Source organism: Chaetodon trifascialis, chromosome 11 (genome assembly GCF_039877785.1).
Source record: "Chaetodon trifascialis isolate fChaTrf1 chromosome 11, fChaTrf1.hap1, whole genome shotgun sequence".
Taxonomy (NCBI): Eukaryota; Metazoa; Chordata; class Actinopteri; order Chaetodontiformes; family Chaetodontidae; genus Chaetodon; species Chaetodon trifascialis.
This window is the reverse complement of record NC_092066.1, coordinates 22,133,993-22,155,394: the sequence shown is the minus strand read 5'-3', so window position 1 is coordinate 22,155,394 and position 21,402 is coordinate 22,133,993. Positions and strand designations below refer to the sequence as shown.

The window sequence follows — 21,402 nt, the reverse complement described above, 5'->3', positions numbered from 1 at the left end:
CTTTGTCGCTAAATTATTGCTTTTAGTAACCTTAATAAAGCAAATAATGGAATTTGATAAAAGAAATGAGTGAAATCAAACTTGCCAGATATCTGCTCTCATGGCCTTTATTCATGGAGGAGATATGGTCTGATATTCAAACTGACAATCGCTGTCACTCTCCCGTGTTTCCACAGGCTGTGTGCTTTTGACTTGCCTTGACTTTGATCCATATCCTGCTTCTTGGCAAGATTCTATGACTCTGTTCTCGCCTTTCCCACTCTCTCTTTGACACTCTCCCTCTCGCTGTCTCTACTTCTCTCCGGTTTCTGTCTGATTCTGTCTCGGTCCCGCCTGCTAACCTGCCCTCAGGGCAGGCTCAGTGCCCTTCATCTGTCCGTCTTGTGCCCATGCCTAATCCTTTGTGCCCACAGGTGCTGGTGTGGATGCTGTCACAGCCCTCGACCCCACAAACCGACTCACAACTCGTTAAAATCAGAGAGGAAATGAGTATAACGGAAATGGTCATGTGACCTGACCCAGTCATCTGATATCAGCTCTTCCTTGAGTGCATGTATGAGCTGATATTCAACGTCAAAATGGACCCCCGTATTTCCACAGGAAAGCTTTCACTCAGAGTTTCCAGACCAGACTTACAGGTTCAAAGTAGACCAGTAGTGCAGTTTGAAATGAGGAATTATTGATGATACATACTGTGGTTCCCAAAGTGGGTGCCACAGCAGATTGAAATTGCTGCGACCTTTATATGAACTACATTTATATCTTTAGGTTTTTCAAGCTAGTCAAAATGGAAGAAACAAGCAATAAACATTGAAATCGCCGTACTGAAAACTGTGTTTTAATATGCACTTATGCTGGTGACTTATTGGTGACATGCCAGGTCATGGTTATCATAGAAATGTGACACACTGTCCTCCAAGTTTTCCATCTGCACAGCAGTCAGAAATAGAAATAATTGTCACTTTGCTCAAAGAACTTGGCGTGAGCCGGACGAAAGATCCAACTTTTGGCTGCACAGTGACTCCAGACAGGTTGAGGAGCATGACCGTCTGTCATTGCCTGATTTTACGGTCACTATATTAGTCCTGTTCCCAACATCTTAATCATGTGAGCTGGTTTTGTCATGAAATACCCTGAAAACAAGAAATGTCAAATGTCAGTGGGGACAGATCGACGCTCTTCGAGCTCTCTTGTCATCGCCATGATGTTGCCAGACAACCAGCTGAGACTCTGGGAAGTGAATGTACCTGGCCAAGAAACTGTTCAGCAATTAACTGCCCCCATAAAGCCAAAAACAAACAAAAGATAACATTTTAATTAGTGAGCTGCATTGTGCTACCTTCGCACAGAGTTCCCAGTCTGTGCGCAAAGCTAAGCTAACCAGCTGCTGGCTCTAGTTACATGCAGTATTTATCATACAGACACAACTGTGGTATTGATCTTCTCATCTAACTCTCAGCAAGAAAATGAATGCATGTACTTCCCAAGGGTCCCCTGACCTTTGCTCACACCCCACATGGCCTCAAGTTACTAAAAAAAAAAAAAAAAAAAAAAAAAAGCCAAGAGTCACACTTTGAACACTCCTGTCCAGTGCTGTCAAGTTGAAATGAGCGCACAGTAGCATGAGAGCTGCTGTCATTTAAAAACACTGTAGGTGTTACTCACTAAATTGCGTTTTCAACCTTTTTCATATTGTGCTGTTGGCGTCACAGCTTTCACTTTGATCTGTATTCTACTTGGCAAGATTCTCTGAACGTGTTCTCCCCTTTGACGCTCACCCTCACTCTGCTTTTTTCTCCTCTGCCCTTTTTTCCTGTCTCTGCTCCAAATGCCACCCTGCTCCCCTCAGGGCGGGATGATCGCCCTTCTGCTGTCCATCCTGTGCCTGGTCCTGATCCTCTACACCCGCAGGCGCTGGTGTAAACGCCGTCGCATCCCTCAGCCCCAGAAGAGCGCCAGTGCTGAGGCGGCTAATGAGATCCACTACATCCCCTCAGTGCTGATGGGAGGCCAGGCCCGGGAGAGCTTGAGGAACTCGCGGGGTCAGGGGCCGAACTCCAGCGGTACCCTCAGCATCCGGGAGACTCCGATTCTGGATGGGTACAAGCGGGGTTTGGGTGGATGGGGATAAATGCAATCTGAAATGGTTACAGCCTAAAAACAAATACTGCGATGAATAATGAGTGGATGTGGTTTGTTAGTCTATATTTTACTCTGGTAATGAGATTAGAATTGTTTGAAATTCACTACCTAGAAAGCAGCGGATATTATGCAACCTGCACACAGCGCACTTTTTTCTAAGTGTAGTAATCTCCAATGAGTGTTGAGGCTTAAGATTATAAAACTTCTTGCCTTATCAGTAATTCTTTCACACTTAGAAATCTCGACTGCTTCATCGAGCACGTCAGCCGCTTGTGATGTTAAATCTAATTTAGATAAGTCAAGAGAATGTAACACTTCTTCCTCGTCCACAGGTATGAGTACGACATTACTGACCTGCGTCACCATCTGCAGCGGGAGTGTATGAATGGTGGCGAGGAGTTTGCGAGCCAGGTCACGCGTACCCTGGACTCCTTGCAGGGATGTAATGACAAGAATAATATGGACCTCACACCTGGTAAGTGGACTGCGAGGTAAGAAAAACAGTGTATGGAAACTATATATCTACAGCAAACAGCCTTAAATCTCAACTAATGTGGAAGGGGTCACTTACGACCAAGTCACAGCAGCAGGCAATTGTTTCGAGCAAAAACAATCTCAGACTCACGGTATGCTACCTGCTCAGCCAAAGACAACACAGACGAAGTCAGTAACTAGCTGGCGAAACATTCTGATTGCCGGAAATTTCCCTCAGGAGTTGGTGGAGCATAAGCAAAAAATCTAGAAAGAGTGTGAATATTGGACTTATATTTGTCAGGTGGCCAGATCCTAATGAGCCAATGTCCCTGAGGAGGTGCTGGGGGCCAAAATGAGTGAATATAGACCTTTTTTCACGGCAGACATTTTGACTTGGCATCGCAGGAAAGGCACAGGTGACAAAGATTTTGTTAACAATGGCTCAAATCCATTGTCCCAGTTAGCCATGGCAGTGAGCCAGCATGCACAACACCAGGGCCCGGAAACCAGCTAACCTAACTGCAGTGCACTGATTTTTATTGTTATCAATTACACCCTGCCATTCTGTCTACTGTGGAAAAGGTCTATTAGAGTTCATCGCAGGGCCAGAAAATCATCATCTGGACACACTTTAGCCAGAATGTATTTCTGAGGTGAGAATGAACACATTTGAATGCTAAAGCGAAAAATAAGTTCGATGGGGTGAGGGTGACTGTAATGACGTCTGTCTGTTACCTTTTGTGTAGGCATGTTTATGTTTCCTTCAGAGAGTAGATGACCAGTTTGAGCACATGCATCAAATAACTGGCTGTGAAGTGTGAAGTTCTTAGCTCTACAGAGCATTTTAGTTTCTATTCATTGTTTTGATTGTACTACCTGTGCCTTTACTGTTTAGGTGTAATCACACTGACTTTGCCAACCTTGCTTTCAGCTGCAGCAGGCAGCTGTTTATCACTACAGGTTGGCCAGAAACAGGAAACTCTTTGCTTTTGTTGTTCATGACAATAACGGATGTCAGTGTTGCGTCATCTTCTTTTTGCTGCCCTCAAGTGGCCAAAAACAATCCATTATTACTTATTTATTTATTATTATTATTAAGCTCTTTATGGTATTTCGTTTGTCCTGTCTTTACCAGCTATGTGTTATCAATCTCAGATATGCTGATACAGAAATATTGTTAAATAATGGATCATCTGCATAAAGTTTGTGTAATTAATAGTAATGATGTGCTAGGTTGGGATACCAAGGGAGTCAAGTGCTTCTTCTATTGTGCCGATTAAACTTTTCTAATTATTGTAAATCACAAGCTAACTAGATTCTGATGCTGAAGCTTTCACTTACCCCATTAAGCTTTATTTTCCAGTAGTAAGACAGCATATCAAAAAGGTTACATTTACTAGTATCAGGGAGGAACATAAGTTTGCAGGAGAAATTGTTTTCAAAGCAGGGAACAATATAATTACATTAATACAGTTGTAATAATTGAAAAAGCCAGCTTGAAACCAAAGGAAACTAATTGTTTCACAAAGTAATCAAAATGAATATTGACCGAGTGATGGCGGACTGAAGTTTGACTGTCACAAACACAAAGGCTTTGCCAACATGAAACGCTCATCAAGCAAGGCAGCAATTACAAACGAGACTCCTGTTCAGTGGACTTCATAGTCACTGTTAGTTGTGTGACTGATGCAGTACACCAGATACCGTCCCTATCACACTGACAGGTAGTCTTTCAAAGAGGTTGTTGCCCACATTTGAAATAACCAGAAGGCTTTTATGCCTGCCGAGAATTAGCTTTAAAAGAGCTATTTTTCATAATCAGTTGAGCAGCACGCCCAGGACAATTACTCTATGAAGTCAAGACGTTTTGGTGCAGGTATAGCCTCTGAGTTTTAATCAGCAGCAGATTTACTGCTTCATAAGAGATCATTTATGGTGAAGGCACTCTCACATGTTGTTCTTATAAAATCCAAACAACCCCTGTCCAGAGGTGATGGGAGGAGGAGCGATCCTGTGCGTTATGCATTTAAGATGGTCAATGCGATGGACTTCAGAAATAGAAAGAACAGGCAGCAGGCCACGTGCGGAATACTGAACAATATAAGCAGCAAGAGGTCAGTCAGAAAACAACAGAGATTTCACTAAATGTCTTTGGGCTGCTCTGACCTTTCCTCATAGAATAATGGAATAGTTATGAATACATAAAGAGGTGAAAAAATGTCAGCATCAACTCATGCCTGTTTTCAGTCTATATGGCTTCAATGTAGGATAATAATGCAGTATGTCTGTTAAAATACAAAACACTGGAGACAGAGCCAGGTGATCACGAAGAGCCTTAAGACCCTGGGTCTGTGAGCTAAGGGGAGGAAAGTAGCATCCCCATACATGAGCTGGGTTATTTCCTTTAGGGGCCAAAGAGGTGAGCTGTGTCACTTAGCAGCAACAACGAAAACATGCATATTTTTCTGCCCAACATTTCAAGTTCTTGTATAATGTTTAACATCCATATGAAGATGCAAGACTCCTTGCTCAGTGACCTTGCTCATGTCTCAGGATCCCAGTCTCCTCCGATTGGCTCACAGACCTGGGGTCCCTCAAAACCCAAAATTAGGATTCATCCTGTGGAGACCCTGAATGAAATTTCATCCAAATCCATCCTAGTTGTACAGATATTTCAGTCTGGATCAAACGATCCCGCAGATCAACATTGGCATCCTTAAAGCCACGTACGTAGTAAGCTAAAAATACATGTGAGGTGATTCAATGTGTTATTTTAGGAGGGATATTTCCTTTAGGGATACTATTACAGAAATCATGTTCTTCATCTCTTAATATCTGCAAAAATGGCAAATGTCATCCTCTGAGATGTAAATGCTGTCTGTATATTCCCTTAATGAGTTTTAATTTCATGCCAGCTTTTCTCCCTCTGTAGTTTTGGCTGTTTGACTTCTCCCCCAGTAAACAACATGCTGGTTGTGTTTTCTTAGCTTTGCTATACTCTACGCTTGCTACACTGTGCTTTTAAAGCCTCCTGCATCCAGCCAAGAACAACACGTTCCTCCAAGCGGCTGCGTCTTCATTTGTAATTATTCCCACTTCTCCACAGTGAGTGACAACACCAAGCTGGCCCTGATGAACAAATACAAGGACAACATCATCGCCACTAGCCCCATCGACAGCAACCACCAGCAGAACACCCTGCTTCCACACAACACCTCCACCAGCCAACGCAAACGGCTCTCCAGCAACACTCGTGGTGAGTCACCCTCTCCCATAGATTCAGCCTTTGACAGAGAACAGAAGAAAATAGATCAGCAGCACTCCATGAGTCTTCCCACCACCAGCAGGAACAAGCAGTACATGTTCACAGTGGCATTGATGATTTTCAGATTTTACTCCAAATTCAATGATCTAGTGCTCTTTTTTGAAACGGTTTTATTGCACACAGGTCATTCATATCCCCTTGTGGCAGACGGACCTTAAAGTCAAACTGAAATTTGAATTCTCCTCACATTTTGTGTAAGGAAACGTGTACAATCATGACATCAGAGCTAGTGTGTGTGTATGGTTTTCCACGTTTCAAAAGAGGATAAAACAGTTTGTGGTCATATGAAAGTTTCTAACACCATACTGTCTACACAGGAGGCAGCGCGTTAGCAGAGCAGCAGCAGCTTCAGTGTCCCATCTGTGTCCACACAGGAGGCGTTCAGGGCACACTCAGTGTTTATTATAGGTCACCTGTGTTTTGACAGCACTCAGTCGACGTAGCTCTGCATCCAAAACAAAAGAAAATAGACCTCAGGCCCAAAAATACACTGTACATCGCGTTTCACTCCAGCTATATGTGCGTAAAAGCGTAAATTCTTACATGGGTCCAGATTGGGTGATTGGGGTCGTTGGATCACATTGTCAGAAGTCACAGCGATGGACACAAAAAAAGGTCCACTGTGACAGAGTCATTGACAGGGGTGTCAAAATCACAGATGGGATGAAGCAATAGGTAACAGCATTGGACACCAACTGGTTCAAATCCTCATGGTAGTCTGTTCAACACTGCCTGCCATTACAGTTTCAATCAAATAAATACACAAAGCACACAAGCAGCAGGAATATACTGATTTAAATTTCAGTTTGACTTTTATATGCACAGGCTGCGGCCTCATGCAAACACTTACATGTAATGCGTGTTTCTTTGCCCGGCCCCTTCGATAAATCTACTCTAGCAGAGGCCAGTTGTTGCCAGTGTGAAAATATTTCAGTAAAAATGAGGCATGAAGTGGAGGCATTAGGTGCTCCACCTGCAGCAGCATTGTGATCAATGCCCAGCTGCACATATCTTTTATCTCCAAATGTTTATCTTTCACAGCTGCATAGCAGGCAAGAAATCATGGCGAGTCACTGAATGCCACCCCACAGGTTTAATCATTGACAACATCATGAATGCCCTTTGGAAAACTCCCAAGGACCCGCAGACATTTTCAACTCACTGGACAAAGGTTATCAATAATACAATAAAGAATACAAGCCTGTGTTAGAAAAAGTTAAATCAGGACACATGCGGTCTGAGGGGATAAACCCAGCGTTATAATCCATGTTATCCTGAGAGATGAATGCGCTTTGAAGAATGAATCAGGAAAAATGTTAAGTGTGAATGTGGTTTGAATGTGAAACCGAAAACACGATCATCCCTTTGTCTTTTTCCTAACATGATTCAAATCCTATTTCTTTCCGTATTCCATCCGTAGTGCTTTCTGTATGTGATTCATTTGCATGAACTCTTCATCCTGAGCTCCCATCTCTCCTCATGTTCACCTCTGCCAGTACAAGTCGTGATCGTGTAGGAGTTGTACTGTATGCACTGTTCAGGAGATTGGGAAACGAACAAAGGTTACAGTTGATGAAATGGAGAGACATTATCCCATTATGGTAAACAAGAGAAAAAGAAGGCAGCGACATTTTCAAAATGCCATTTTGGAAATTTTCAGTTGACCTCAGACCACAAATCACTTTCCTCCACGCTTGGCTGCACAGATGCTTTATTCTCCACCCAATTAAAAACAATTCTGTGGTGTTGGTTGCTGTGGAGACACTTGAGAAATAAACTTTTTTTTTTTTCTCAAAGCAGAAAAGAGTGCATAGCACACAGTATTTAAGAGGTCTTCTCCAAACTGTCTTGAAGGATTTTAATTGTAAAGCTGCGACGCGGGAACACAGCAAGGTTTATCACAGCCACCTCCCACCTATCTGTTGTCACAATCATCCCCTTTAAACTGTTTCATTCATGACTGGAGGAAACCCAACATGACTCTTGGAACATTTAGAGGAAGTTGAGGTGTTCTTTCTTCCTGCAGCCACCGTGGCTTTGCAGCGATGCAGCCTCAAATCAGAGAAACGGGATTTCATCAATAATAGAGGGTGAGGACATACAGCCAACAGAAAGCGGCACTAGGTGCTGTTGTCAGCTCTAAATGGCGATGCTGGAATATTAAAGACTTGGCAACATGGATTCAGTGACCTGCAAACGACACAGTGATGTTTACCTTCCCAGCTGGCCTGAGAAGCTGTCTACCAAAGTGATGAAAGGGTCAAAAGGTCCTAATGCTGTGTTCAGACTGACATTAGTGCTATGTCAGAAAACAAACAACAGCCCTCCTCATTACTTTGAATGAGATCACTGTGTTGGCACAGCGTGGATTCTGACACAGAGGGGCGCTGGCAAAAAAAAAAAAAAATTCTCGTCATGTGGCAATGTTGATGCAGCGTTGATTTCTGTAAATATACACTTATTCTGAATTTGACTATTCTGTACAAACTCGGTACTCTGAGATCTGTGCGTAGGCATTTCTGCCATATAATGCTACATATCTCCTCTTTTGTAGTCCAGCACCAACTTGAAAACATATCTGTGTTTACGGAGTAATCCAGAGGATGAAGGTCTGTTGTCTTCCGCGAGCAGTCCTTCTCTCGTGTCTGCGTCTTTATCTCCATCTTTTCCTCTGACTGCATCTGTGAGAGTCTGTGAGAGACGAACCCTTGATCTGCTTTGTTCTCTCCGAGCCGGTCCACCCACTGACTCTACAGCTCCACACTTGGAAAAAGCGGAAAGGCCGCCTCCTAATTAATTCAGTTAGATTTTCTTTATTTTGACTGCAAGAATGTTGAATATGAAGCCAGAACATAACAGGAGAAAACAATCCCTGCACACTCATTATAATGGTGTATCAGCTTGGTATATAGAAGGATTTACTTCCTAATGCATTCAGCTATGACACACACACTCACACACTTGATACTTTACTGCTTCCAGGTACACGTTACTATTCTCCAAAGCCAGCTGCATACGAATGAGGTGATCTAAGCATGCAATTAGATCTGCTCCGTGTGCTTTTGAGTCACTGTTGTTGGTGATTCCAGTCCACTATTTCCATCTTTGTCATAAAATATGCACAGACAGAGCTATTGTTGTCCTCAGCGGACAACTTCTGTGCATATGTGAGGAGGAGTCTGGTAAGGTAATGACTCTTTTCCTTCTTGCTGAAGATGCCCTAATGCCTCCCTGCACTTCGTATGTCAGCACATTTAATGAACTTCAGAGCTGCTTCTAAAGCAAGTAAAAGTACCAAAGATGCCAAATGGGAGAAAGCGATGTCAGAGGGAGTGAAGGAAGCGGCCCCAGGCCTGTGGGCCCCCATCAGTATTTCATGATTATTATTGCTGAGCAGGTGTATAATTTATTCCTAATTAGCTGTGGACTATACAATATAATGAAGTTAATGATGTCTAAATCAGAGGACAAGGTTAATGTTACGGTAGGGTTATTGTACTTCTGCGGAAGTAACAAGGATTGCCTCATCACTTATCTTGTATGGTGACGGTGCCAGGGGGAATTTAGGAATAGATTGTGTTTTTGGGTTGTCTTGTCATGGGATGAAGATGATGTCTCTGAAGGCCCATTTGAACTGGATTTGCGTTTGCCTCCTGGGGCGGCGGCGTGATTTTAATCCTATCCTGGGTAATTTTTCACCCCATCCCAGGAGCAATTACAGCTGCAATTACCTCCTATTTTTCTGTCAACTGTCTGGTCAACTGTCTGGACCTCCTTCCGTTATTTTATCAGCTCAGTGTGAAATTTGACCTTTGTGTGAAAGTGGTGTCAGAAAGGTTTCTACGGATCCTACAGATGAAACATGCTAACACCAACATGTAGCCCTATTTGGAAACCGATATGATGACAGGTAAAATGAAAGCCATCAGAGGAGCAAGGCCCTGTAACGGCTCATCAAATGGGCTGTTGAGCTTGAGCGATTCTGCCAAGAAAAAATGGGGGAAACATCCAAAAGAAAGGTGTGCAAGCCTGTGGGATCATTTCCAAGACGATTGAGGCCGTCACTGCTGCCAAAAGTGCTTTAAGCAAACGAGGGGTCTGAGTACTTATGGAAATGAGCTAATTCAGTCATTTATTTTCAATAAATGAACAAAACACTCCAAAAGCCCATTTTTGCTTAATCAGTATGGAGTATTGTGTGTAGACTGATGAGAAAACACATCCATTTTAAAACTCTCGCTTGCCATAAATATCAGAATTAAAGCTAAAAAGTTGCACTGTAACATGAATCACATCCAAATGGGACTTCACTACAGACATTTTGACTTTACTGGAAACGCAAAGTCTATTCTCCGCTCCTGTGATTGTAGTCTGTTGCTACAAGGAAAGAAGAAGCATGATTGGCTGAACACTGTGCACTTATTAGCGTGAAAGAGAAGATGAAATTTGACCCGTTTCCAAGGTCAATCAACTGGTTTATTTTTGCCAGCTAGCAAGGAAGACCCACTGGCTAACATTAGAGGTAACTTTGACTTCATGCACAGTGTTTGTTGGCTGCTCTCACACTAGCTGCTGCTTAAAGGAAGCATTCAGTGAGGGTGACTGGCTGTGTTTGTACATGTGGTGCCTCCTGTGGTGGCCCTAGCTTGTGTGATGGCTTTGCTGTTGGTTATATCCTCATGTTATTTTTTTTAATGGTTTGGGTTTTGTGCTGTGCTCTGAATACTTGCCGTTAACCTACTGAGGACACTTATTGTTGTCATTAGATTTTGTATTTCATTAAGTGTTTGTCTACATGGAGCTTTTCAGAGCAGACACTTCGCAGTAGTTAAAAGACGGTTGTACATTAACAATGGCTCTAATGTAAGTAGTTACATTAAAAGCCTGTCATGCAACAACTGAAGTATTTTGGCAGCTTAAATACGTGGTGTGTTGAATTTCCTCGTTACACAAATTTATTTTCTCACTCATTTCTGTTAATATATCACTGGGGAATATGATTGGTTTGCTCTGTCCTTCTTAATGTTAAAATCAATAGAATCAATAGAGAAGATCAGCTTCCAAGTGCTCAGCTGACACGCTGTATGGAGGATATCTAACCTTTTCATCTCCTGTCGGTGCTGCTCTCTCCTCTGTGTAGGCTCTCTGTACCAAACTCTGCTGTTTTGTCTCTTCTACAGAAGTCTTGCTGTTTGATATTCAGTTCTCTATAGAAATCTCCTCTGTTCTCCCACCAAGTATGGAAATGCATAAATTCAGGTTTATCTTTCTCACAGAGCATCAGTTTTCTTTTAGGTTGATTATTTGCCACAGGCATGTCACAGGCCTTGCAGGAACACTAATTGGCATGACAACAGTCTACCAACATATTGCCCAGTCAGGTCTCTGAAGCTGAGACAGGCTGTTTGCAAACTTATCACACCCACCCTTCATTTTGCACAGATTTTGCAAACTTCTATAATCCTGCAATAAAATCTTTCCATTAATGTGAAAGAGAAAATATTAAGTAGTATGCAGCTTCCAGTTGCTCACCTAGGGGGCTGTTGGTTTGATTCTCTGCCACCCAGATGTGTACCAGTTCTTCAAACCCTACATGCATGTATAGGACAAATCCACAGCTCTAAACCTCTTGGTTTAGTGGGATTGTAGATAGATTATCTTTTGCTTTTTACTGCTTTTGCCATTTGTGTTTGTTATAACATCCATTAAAACACAGTATATTAGCCATATTACCATAAACATGTTTTTCTACACATTTTGAAGTATTGCATTAAAAACAGTTGATGGAAACAGCAAAACACAGAACAACTTCTTCAGTTTTAACACTCACTCAAGGTGGTGGTCAAAAAAAGAGGCTTAATATGCTTCTTTCTTAGATGGAAACACCATTTCTCATTAAGTTCTGACGTAGCCAACATTTAACTCCCATCACTGATGAGCTATGTCCGACTGCTCTGAGGGAAGAAGAAAAACAAAAAGCCAAAAACCTCTTCATCTTCCTCTTCCTCTTCTTCTTAATTGGCTGTTGGCAACCAACCATTGTGGCCCATTTTAACTTGTGCCTTTTGGCCTTAACTCGTTGAAACCTGCAGAAATCCTCATTAGCAGCAGGCTAGACCTGCATTTTGGTCATTCATACCCTCATTACCTTCAGTCTTAATGTTTATTGGTAATGGTTGTGTTTTCATCCACTTTCATATGATGCTCTTGATATCAGTGCTGTTGCGGTTTCTTTTGCTGCGACGCCCTTGCGCTGTTTGTTTATATGTCCACTTCCTCTATCAAGACAGACTGTCATTCTGGTGCCATTACCCTCTCTGTCGCCCGGCTCTAGCACCCTTCCATGTTTATAGAGTTGTGGAGCACTGGACATAATGACTTTTTGAGGTTTATAAGAGCTACTTGTGCCTGCTGTGCATGCTGAGTTGTGGGTGAACATCCTGCGGTGAATATTTAGAGAGGCCTTTCTTGTTCACATTGCAGCATTGAGCGCAGCACCTTTTGGCTGCTGTTTAAAAGCAACGGTTGATGAATACCTGCTGTGCGAGATTTAGTTTTAATGCCTCAGGAGACAATTTAATGTTCCTGTCTATGCCAGGCAGGGACACACCATTATATTTTTAGTTCCATCATGGTAGAATTGTGAGGTTAGGAGGAGACATCCCTGTTGCTATGATGTAACCTAACTACATGTAGCCTGTAGACCTTGTGACAACAGGGACTTTTTTTTTTTGAGAATAATTAAAAAAGCACTTTGAACTAATTGAAAATTTTCTAATTTTGTTCTCACACTTCATAGTCATGTGCTAATGGCACCTTTTGGTATTTAAAAAAAAAAAGATTTTGACTTTCATCATGTGGTCTAAATGTTATTTGAATACATTTCAGCTGCAGCTCTGTCTGTCAGAGGTCAGCTAGCACCCACCTGAGATGCTGCACGCTACAGAGGACAACTGCCTCCAAAAATACTTTTCTTTTTGTACATCACACAGGGAGACATGCTGTTTGCACTTTGAACCATTTTAAGTTATTCCAGTGTAGTACTATTACATTGTTGACAACACTTCTTTCATGTACCCTCTTCTCTGAAGCTCACGCAGCCTCAAAGCTGTCCTTGACAGCTCTGCTCTATTCAGGTGCTTAGAGAGCTGCTTAAAAGGTCCATTTCCTCTAGTTGTGAGCTTGAAAATTCTAATGAAATATCACCCAAATAGCAGGTGATTACTCAACTTGCATCATAAGAGTTTAAGTTACAGGTTTTTGCTCAGTTCATTAGAACTGAGCACAGACACGAACTTAAAGCCACTTTGTGTAGAGTTCGATTTCATTCATTTTGTTCATTTTGTCACAGTTCCAACCCAGCGAGACAGAAATGATGGAGCAGAGAATTATATATTAGACGAAGTCTGCACTAATTTTCAGACAGATTGTCCTGAGGATTCATGCTCTGAGGACCATGAATGTTTCTAGCAAATTTCATGGCAATCCATCCAAGAAGGGCTAAGAAATGACAAGCACTTGCTGCTTTCAGCATATTAAATCTGTGGCTTTTCTGCTTTTCTTAGCTTGATCCATTGATTGAATCCTTTTTCAACTGTTGGTTGGACAAAAAAAAACAGTCAGAGCTGTCCAGCCTTATTTCCCACTATGTTTTCACATTTTCTTTATTAAACAATTTAATCATGAAACAAAACAAGTATTAGTCAGACAATCAATCATTTGAATTAATAATTTCAGTGTACTTGAAGTCAGACTGAGAGAAAATAGATTGGGACTGACACAAAGAGCAATCATGGGCTCCACAGCTGTGTGTTTAGTGAACCCTGGCTAAAGCTTAGTTAAAGTTGGACTTGTTGGGATTGAGTCACTTACGGAAATGAAGTGAAAAGTCATTGTGTTTTATTTGCTCGTAGACTCCACACAGACTGTCCTATTTGTAGAAATGATGTTTGCTCCTGTCATTGATCCTCCCTGATGTGACACTTTCTTCATACTAGCTAATTTTTAATATCCATGTTTGTTGCTCTTACATTTTTGCCTTAGCTCGGTTAATCTTCGACCGGGTCTGGTCTCTCACTGGGCCCACTCAGTTTAAAGGACAGACTCACATGATTTGTATCTCAAATCTGGACAGCGTGCCTTAAAGTCTGCATTCCTTCTTCTCTGTAAAGCCAGAGTGTCTCATGTAGAGCAGGAGGTTTAGCCCATGAGCTTTCTTTCCTCTGAAGGCTCCATCTCAAAAGACTCCATCGTTTGAGGTATATGACCCTTTAACTGGGACATACAGTAATGACATATATGAACAAATGGACAATTCTTAATACATCCATCTGTGGCCCAGAAAGACGGACATGCTCTCAAACATAGTAAAAACACACAGCCGTTGTAGAGACGCAGAGAATCTCTGAAAGGCTTCAGTTCTTATTTCCCAGCAGGGTACTCCGGAATAAAATCTTTTTTCAAGCAGAGGATGAAATGTCTACATCTGTCTATACTCTGCCAGCCTCCTTATGGAAAACCCAGCACATTGTCACTTACCACAGCAGCGACAGGAAATTGAAATTATGTTTGATGCACAACAAAGACGGCAGAACATCCAGACTCGCACTTGCTGTAACACTGCTGACTTTTAATTTGATTCTGCGGGCACAAAGCCTGTATACAGCACAGAGTATATCTTTATGACAGGACTGAAGCTTCTCTTAAATTATCTCATTTACTTTTATTTGTTGTCTGATTAAGACTAAGTGGCTCGCCTGTTCAGCTTGCACTACAGTTATCCAAACAGATTATAATATACTGTAATGCACACATTATAAGTGAGTTTATTAGAAGACGAGGGTATTTTATCTGTGCAGCTGGCTCCAGATCAGCTCATACATTACCTGTCATAAAACATACAAGGACCTTTGTGTTTGAAACCTGATCTCATCATTTCCTGCTAAAAAATCATTTTTTGGGGGTATTTGTTTGTATTTATTTATGTTTCCACACTAGCATTGCCATTCTCCCTTTCACTCAGTCCACCACTGGACTTAAATATGGTGGGTGATTTTGCCTTTTTTGATTTCTGATAGTGCTGTCAATCCATCAAAATATTTAATCACGATTAATCTCATGAATGTAATACTTAACTCGCGATTAATCGCAAATTAATCGCATTTTTATCTATTCCATTAATTATCGTTTTAATGCTCTTATCAACATGGAAAGTGGATAGGCTTGCTTTGTACAAATGTTTTTTATTGAAAACAATGTGTAGTGTTTTATTTCACACTAACATTCTCATTTTGAGCAGTCATTCACATTTGAATGAATCAAATCTCTCACAATTTAACACTGTCAATAAACAGATGACAAAAAAGTAAATACTTGGTTACAAAAAAGCCCCTTCAACAACCCTTTCTAAGGGATCAAAACAGGGTGATACAAGATAAAGTTACAAAGTGCACATCATTATAAACTAGGGCTCAGGCTACAGTGCAGTTAACCATGGCTTAAACTTTCCTTTCTTAAGTTTCCTCTGAACATACAAGCATCCATATGCCTCTGTCGAAAGCCATCCATTGTCGCCTGGTTTTGACAAGGAGGCAGTGGAGAATTCGCATTCGCTGTGTGTTTGGCCATCAAGTGGTATTTCAGACTGGATGTGCTGCGGTGATAATTCAGTTCACACCAACAATACACACAGATAACTTTGGTCTTGTCAGTCAACCCATCTGGTAACTTTTTGAAACAAACTTTCCATTCAGAATCTTGGTTGCATCCATTTCGGCGTTTGACATCCACACAAACCGCTAGCCTACTCTTTTACAGCTAGCGAGCAGGCAAGACCAAACACGAGCGTGGCGGTTTTGTTTCCGGTTTACAACCGGATCCTGTAGTTCTTCTAACGTTACTGGCAGTGGCCACAGCTTAAAAAAACTACAAATTCACTAGGTCACAAAGAGCATTAATCTTGCAATAAAAAAAATGACGCCGTTAAAATTGATTTGCGTTTATGTATTTATTTATTTACGTTATTTTTTACAGCACTCATACAGTTGCACAATCACCGTCTTTACATGCTATCTAGGTTCCTTATAAGCCCTGATGTGTAGTTACTTTTGATCAGGCCCACGTAAGCTACGGCGTCGCCTATGATGTAGCTCCAGTGCCTACACATGTACCCGCTGTGGCTCCTGAATGCACAAATAGCAATACAGCTTTAAAGTTAAAGAGTAGAACATCATGTGGCCTGAGAGACAGCAACATCCACAACCATAACTCAGATGTGACATAAAAAAACATCAAAAAAATCATCTCAGAGGAAACAGATTTGTTTTTCAAAAGGGGAATGCTGTGTAGGAAGAACATGATGTTTTGGTCTCACATGTAATTATACTGCGCCTGCATGATGGATATTTAACTAAAGACTACTTTATTTTGCAGTTTTTTATGAAATATTGTATGCTTGGAGAAGTAGCTGATCACCGCAATGAGATTTCATTTGTGGTCATTTCACTGCAGAGTTTTGATAGCATGCTGAATACTCTCCCAGAGGACTTTGTTCCCTGCCAGTAAACATTTCTGGGGGGAAATTGTGCGGTGAATATTGCTTTATTATTAAATCAGTCATGTGAAATGCTGAAACAATGGTGTCATCAAAAAAGCCTTCGCACTTGTGAAGCAAAGCAGAGCCAACATCTGTGCTGTCAGATAGTCATGCCTGCCAATACTGTTTACACTAAGCATTCATATCGTCAGTGCGTATTGTTCTAAAACCAACAATATGAAAAGCTGATGAAGCTGCTATCATGAGAAAGTCCTTTCCACAGTTCGTCACATTGACATCGCTGCCAACAGTGTTCTCATTCCCCCATTTTTTTTGCAGGGATCTTCTCCAGTCTAATCAAACGCCGCGTCTTGGTTGGGGATTTTTAAAGCTCTTGTCACTGAGCAACGTTAGCATGAATTTTATTTTGGTTCACATATATCCCACTGAGGCTGCAAATCTGTGCTGCTTTGATGGATTTTCCCCCTCACTTTGTGATGTGAACACTTGTAAGACAAGCTTCAATGCATGCCCTCTAAATATAGCTAATGCCTCTGCTGAAACACACTCAGCTGAAATGCATTATAGACATATAAGTTTGTTTATCAGCATCAGCTCTCGTCCTTCAAATCAGACCAGTCAAGCTCCATTCACTGCTGCTTTTTTCAGTTTTTTTTACCTTCAAGCAAGAGAGAGACAGTTATTATCTCACCAAAATGCACAACACAGCTGGATTAAATGGTATAAATGGGATTTTCCTCCAAATTTTAATCCAAATTTCCTCATTTCATGAAGGCCTGTATATTTGTACACACAAAAACAAGAGTCATGTTGTCCAGCAAAACACAGCCAAGTATGCATTGTATATGTTCAGCTGTTCAGTCTTCATGCTTTCCATTTCACATACTGTTTGTGTGTCATCCACCTTTTTAAATGGATTCACTTCTGCAGCCCACTGAATGCCACTTACCCCATTTCCTCCAAAATATTCTGAAAGATAAGTAACAAAATTTCAGATCAGACCTACAGTGGCGCCACCTGTTTTCAACACAAAGCTGTCAAAGGCTCTCATGCCCAAGATGCTCAGTGTATTTTTAAATAAATAAATATTCATAGTAGTTCTCTAACAGTCAGTCGGAGAATTTGCAGCCTTTCTCATTTATATTTCATCATACATATTCAATTTCGGATTTCGATTGTCTGACTGTTGATGAGACAAAACAAACAATATGAAGAGCTCGGAGGTTTCACTATTCCCTGAACTTTTATAGAGCAAATGATTATTCAATTAAAAAAGAATCAATGGTTGAATCTGCAATGGAAATGAGCTGCAGCCCTGATATTATATTGACATTATATGAATGTACAATGTGCACATGAGTAGAATTCTATCTATCTATCTATCTATCTATCTATCTATCTATCTATCTATCTATCTATCTAGACATACACACACACACACACACACACTAACATAAAACAGAGTGGAATAAAATAAAAGTTTAAGCATAACTTGATTGGATAAAATTTGAAATAAACACCACTGTAAATATAGAGTTTCCATGTTTGTCCATAATTTATTTTTTGGAACATGCATCCATAAAAGTTGCGTGTTTCTAAAGTGTCCCTAAAATACGACATGCAGTAGGATGTTGTGGGAACAAATCGAGGCAATAGAGAATAGAGAGGAGCTGATTGGTTGGAACAAGAGGATGAACCTCATGACACTAACACACACACACACGTGTTATTGATGCCTTTAATCGTCCAATCCACTCCCATTTAAACACGATACTGCACGTTTAATCATGATTGTTTAGATATTTCTGTACTGAGAGATGAGGGACCTGTGTTTCCATGGAAACTTAGTGATTCTCAATGGATAGTGATCTGTGACAGCAACATTTCAGTGGTATGTCAACTGAGGTTGTTGTTCTAATCTAGGTCCTGTCTGATGTGGGAAGTTGTAGATTCAAAGTTACAATAAAACAGCATTTTGAAAGCAGTGTGACCACTTTAGACAGAAAGAAGCAACAGGGAGCCAACATTTAGAAGACGGCTGATTGTTTTTCAGGCAGCTGGGATGTCGGTGCCCCACAGTTGAACCTGAAATGGGGGAAGGTATTCTACGACAGGGGAACTTTTCAATGAGGAAAATCCTGTTTGGTGTTCTATTTCTGAACCCTTGTCTTTTTTGATGAAGGGCTGTTTTTAAAATCACTGACAGCAGCCTTCCACATGATACTACAAAGACAGAGAAGTGGTGAAATAGGCTGCTTTAAAGAGATGCTTTTTGAAAGATAGCAGAATAATACCTGGTATAACAAAGGAAGTACCCACTCACAGTAGGTAGAGGAATTAATTTGCTTATTCCTGCAAAAGATTGGTGGCTTTAAAATCATGGCCAGTCAGTGGCAACATGGCCTCTCAGTCTTTAATGAGAGTGACATTTGTTTACCTCCATTCATTTCAAGACGTGGCTTTGTAGAGAAGTTTATACTGCGGCAAGAAAGAGGCTACTTACAATTGAATATGATTCAGCGGTGTCATTGGTGTCCATTTGCATATCAGAGGTCATTAAAGTTGATCTCTGCTTAAAAGCATAATTTCCTCTGTGTCAAATTCACTGATTTCTACTGTAATTAAGCAAATTTGGTTCTGAAAATTAGCTTTTTTCGGTCCTTTGTCCTTACCATACGTGGTTCGGTCTCAAACTTTGCCTTTGCCACACATGGACATTTTCCCCCTGCGCTTAAAAAACTATTCCGTCCGCATGTCCTTTGCTTAACAATAAATGTCCATACACACAGGAACGCAATGACAATTTCAGACACTGTGAGCATGCCAGGCCTGTAGGTGGCGACAAGGTTAACATCAATGATATGTCAAATACCAGCGCAGAAACAAGTGAGCTTATCTTCCTTTGGGTTTGAGTAACTTGAGTAACAAAACCAGTTGTAGCTAATTATTCATAATTATTCGTTGTTTTGCAGTTATTTAACACTGTTCTGTCACATGACCTAGCAGTGCTAACCCAACCTGAGCTAACTTTATGTGGATACGCAGAAACTGGAGTTCTGAGACCTTGTTCTTAAAAAAAAAAAATTCTCAGTTTTAGTGGCATAAAACTCAAAATGCAGAGGAAAATGTTCATTTAGCAAGATACGTGTATACATGTGGTCAAGGCTTTATACATAACTACTGAAGCTACAGTACAGCACTGTCTTATTAATGAGGAGCTAATGAGATAAACATTATATTTTGTGTGCAATCATTCAACTTTGAACCATCCATTCAAATGTTCTGGAGTCTCAAATGAATGTCTGATCTTTCTTTACTGACTCCCGAAGCCACTTTGTGTACAGCATGTAATGAACGGCTTAGTCTTTTTCATGTTTGTCCAAGTGTAAACTCCCATATCCAGCTTGATTTTTCCTGTTATTATATCGCTTCTCTTCCATTGTGAGAACTTACAATATCCACTGTGAAGGTTTCATACTACAAGGCAAACCTTGCAAATTTTAACGAACGGCTCAAGGTGAGGAGCGATTTGCTCAAATTACATTCCCCCAAGGACTTGTTCAGCAAAAGTCCATTCAGATAGCCCAGTAAGCACAGATCAGACTCAACAGGCTGCATTATGTTAACGTCTGCACCCACACCTGCTCTGAGTTTTCATCTGGCTTCTCTTTCTTTGAGGACATCATAGCTGGTCTGTTCTTAGTCCATTCAAGGATCTGCTGTATTCTAATATACTCCTGTGGGATAAGGAACTGAGACGGCTAAATCCAGACTTGTCTGTAATGTTACACCAGTATGCTCAAGGGAAAAAAAAAAGTTGTTTCCAAGCATTTCTTTAATGTATGATGCCGTGAACTTTCTGCTGGGCTTCGATATCAATTAGCCTACATTTCAATTATTGATTGAATAAAACTCTCATGCTGTCTTTCCACACGGAGTCCAGCAGTGGCTTCATCTTCCGTTCTGGGTTTCCCTGCCATCCCTGTGAGGCCAACTTCGGGGCAAATCCCCCACTGCTAGTCCAGAACTTTTTTTTTCTCATTGTAGGTGTATTTTTGTATGTGTGAATCCAACAGCGGGTTCAACTTTCTTGAACCCAGACGGGGACTCTGGGACGGAGGCAGACAGCGAGCCTCAGCTGGCCTTTTACACCGACCCAAACCGCAGTCGCCGCCGGAGTCGAGGTATGAGAAATGGTAACGCCAACAGCGCGTGGGGCTCAGGGGGTAAGGAGGACTCATACACCTACAGACAGTTTATCCCGCCGCCTGATGGTAATACCATCACCACGACGCATGACAAGTAACCTTAACACTGCATATAGCAGATGGATGGCTCCAGTGTTGTGTGTGACTCCCACAGGACTGTACGTAGAATTTGTGCATACAGTGTGCTGTGTATATAACCACATAAGTGTGTGTAGAATGTTTTAAAAGTGGTTGTGAGCATGTATCACTGATCTCAGTGCACCTGCATACAGTCTTGTTGACTGAAATCAAACAAGACGATGAGATCAAATGTTTTTAAGTGCAGATTGCATCTTACGACATGAAAAATAGTTTGAAATAATATTCCACGCAAATATTATTTCTGAGGAGGAACCCGTGCAAATGCTGTCAAAGTGAAGTGGTGCAGCATGCTTTATCTGTCCGCATGCCGTGTCCTTGCAGCTTTGATGTACAGTAATAATGTGTGGAGGAGAGACATAGGGAAAACAAACAAACAAAAAAAAAAATACCAATAAAGAGACAGTGCCCTCAAAATAAAAGCTGCTGTCAGAAGGCGTTACAAGCCTTTACAACACCTCCGAGCCAATTATTCCTCCGTCATGTGCACAGGTGTCACAAACACAGCAAAGCCTCCAGAAGTGTAGCCAACACCTTTAATTAGGGCAGGGCTTAAGAAT

The 21,402-nt window shown here is 41.2% G+C and overlaps 1 protein-coding gene across 6 annotated transcripts in view; it reads left to right on the top strand.

The window, feature by feature from the left end:
* The window catches only part of astn1 (astrotactin 1), a 370,801-nt gene that overhangs the window by 86,628 nt on the left and 262,771 nt on the right, over positions 1–21,402 (top strand). For 2 of the 6 annotated variants that reach the window (XM_070974412.1, XM_070974410.1), the window contains exons 3-6: positions 1,850–2,100; positions 2,475–2,617; positions 5,723–5,872; positions 20,573–20,722. In XM_070974412.1, the coding sequence (XP_070830513.1) occupies positions 1,850–2,100; positions 2,475–2,617; positions 5,723–5,872; positions 20,573–20,722 (694 nt within the window). The remainder of the gene's footprint in view (positions 1–1,849; positions 2,101–2,474; positions 2,618–5,722; positions 5,873–20,572; positions 20,723–21,402) is intronic. The other 4 variants (XM_070974415.1, XM_070974414.1, XM_070974413.1 and 1 more) reach the window with 3 other exon arrangements.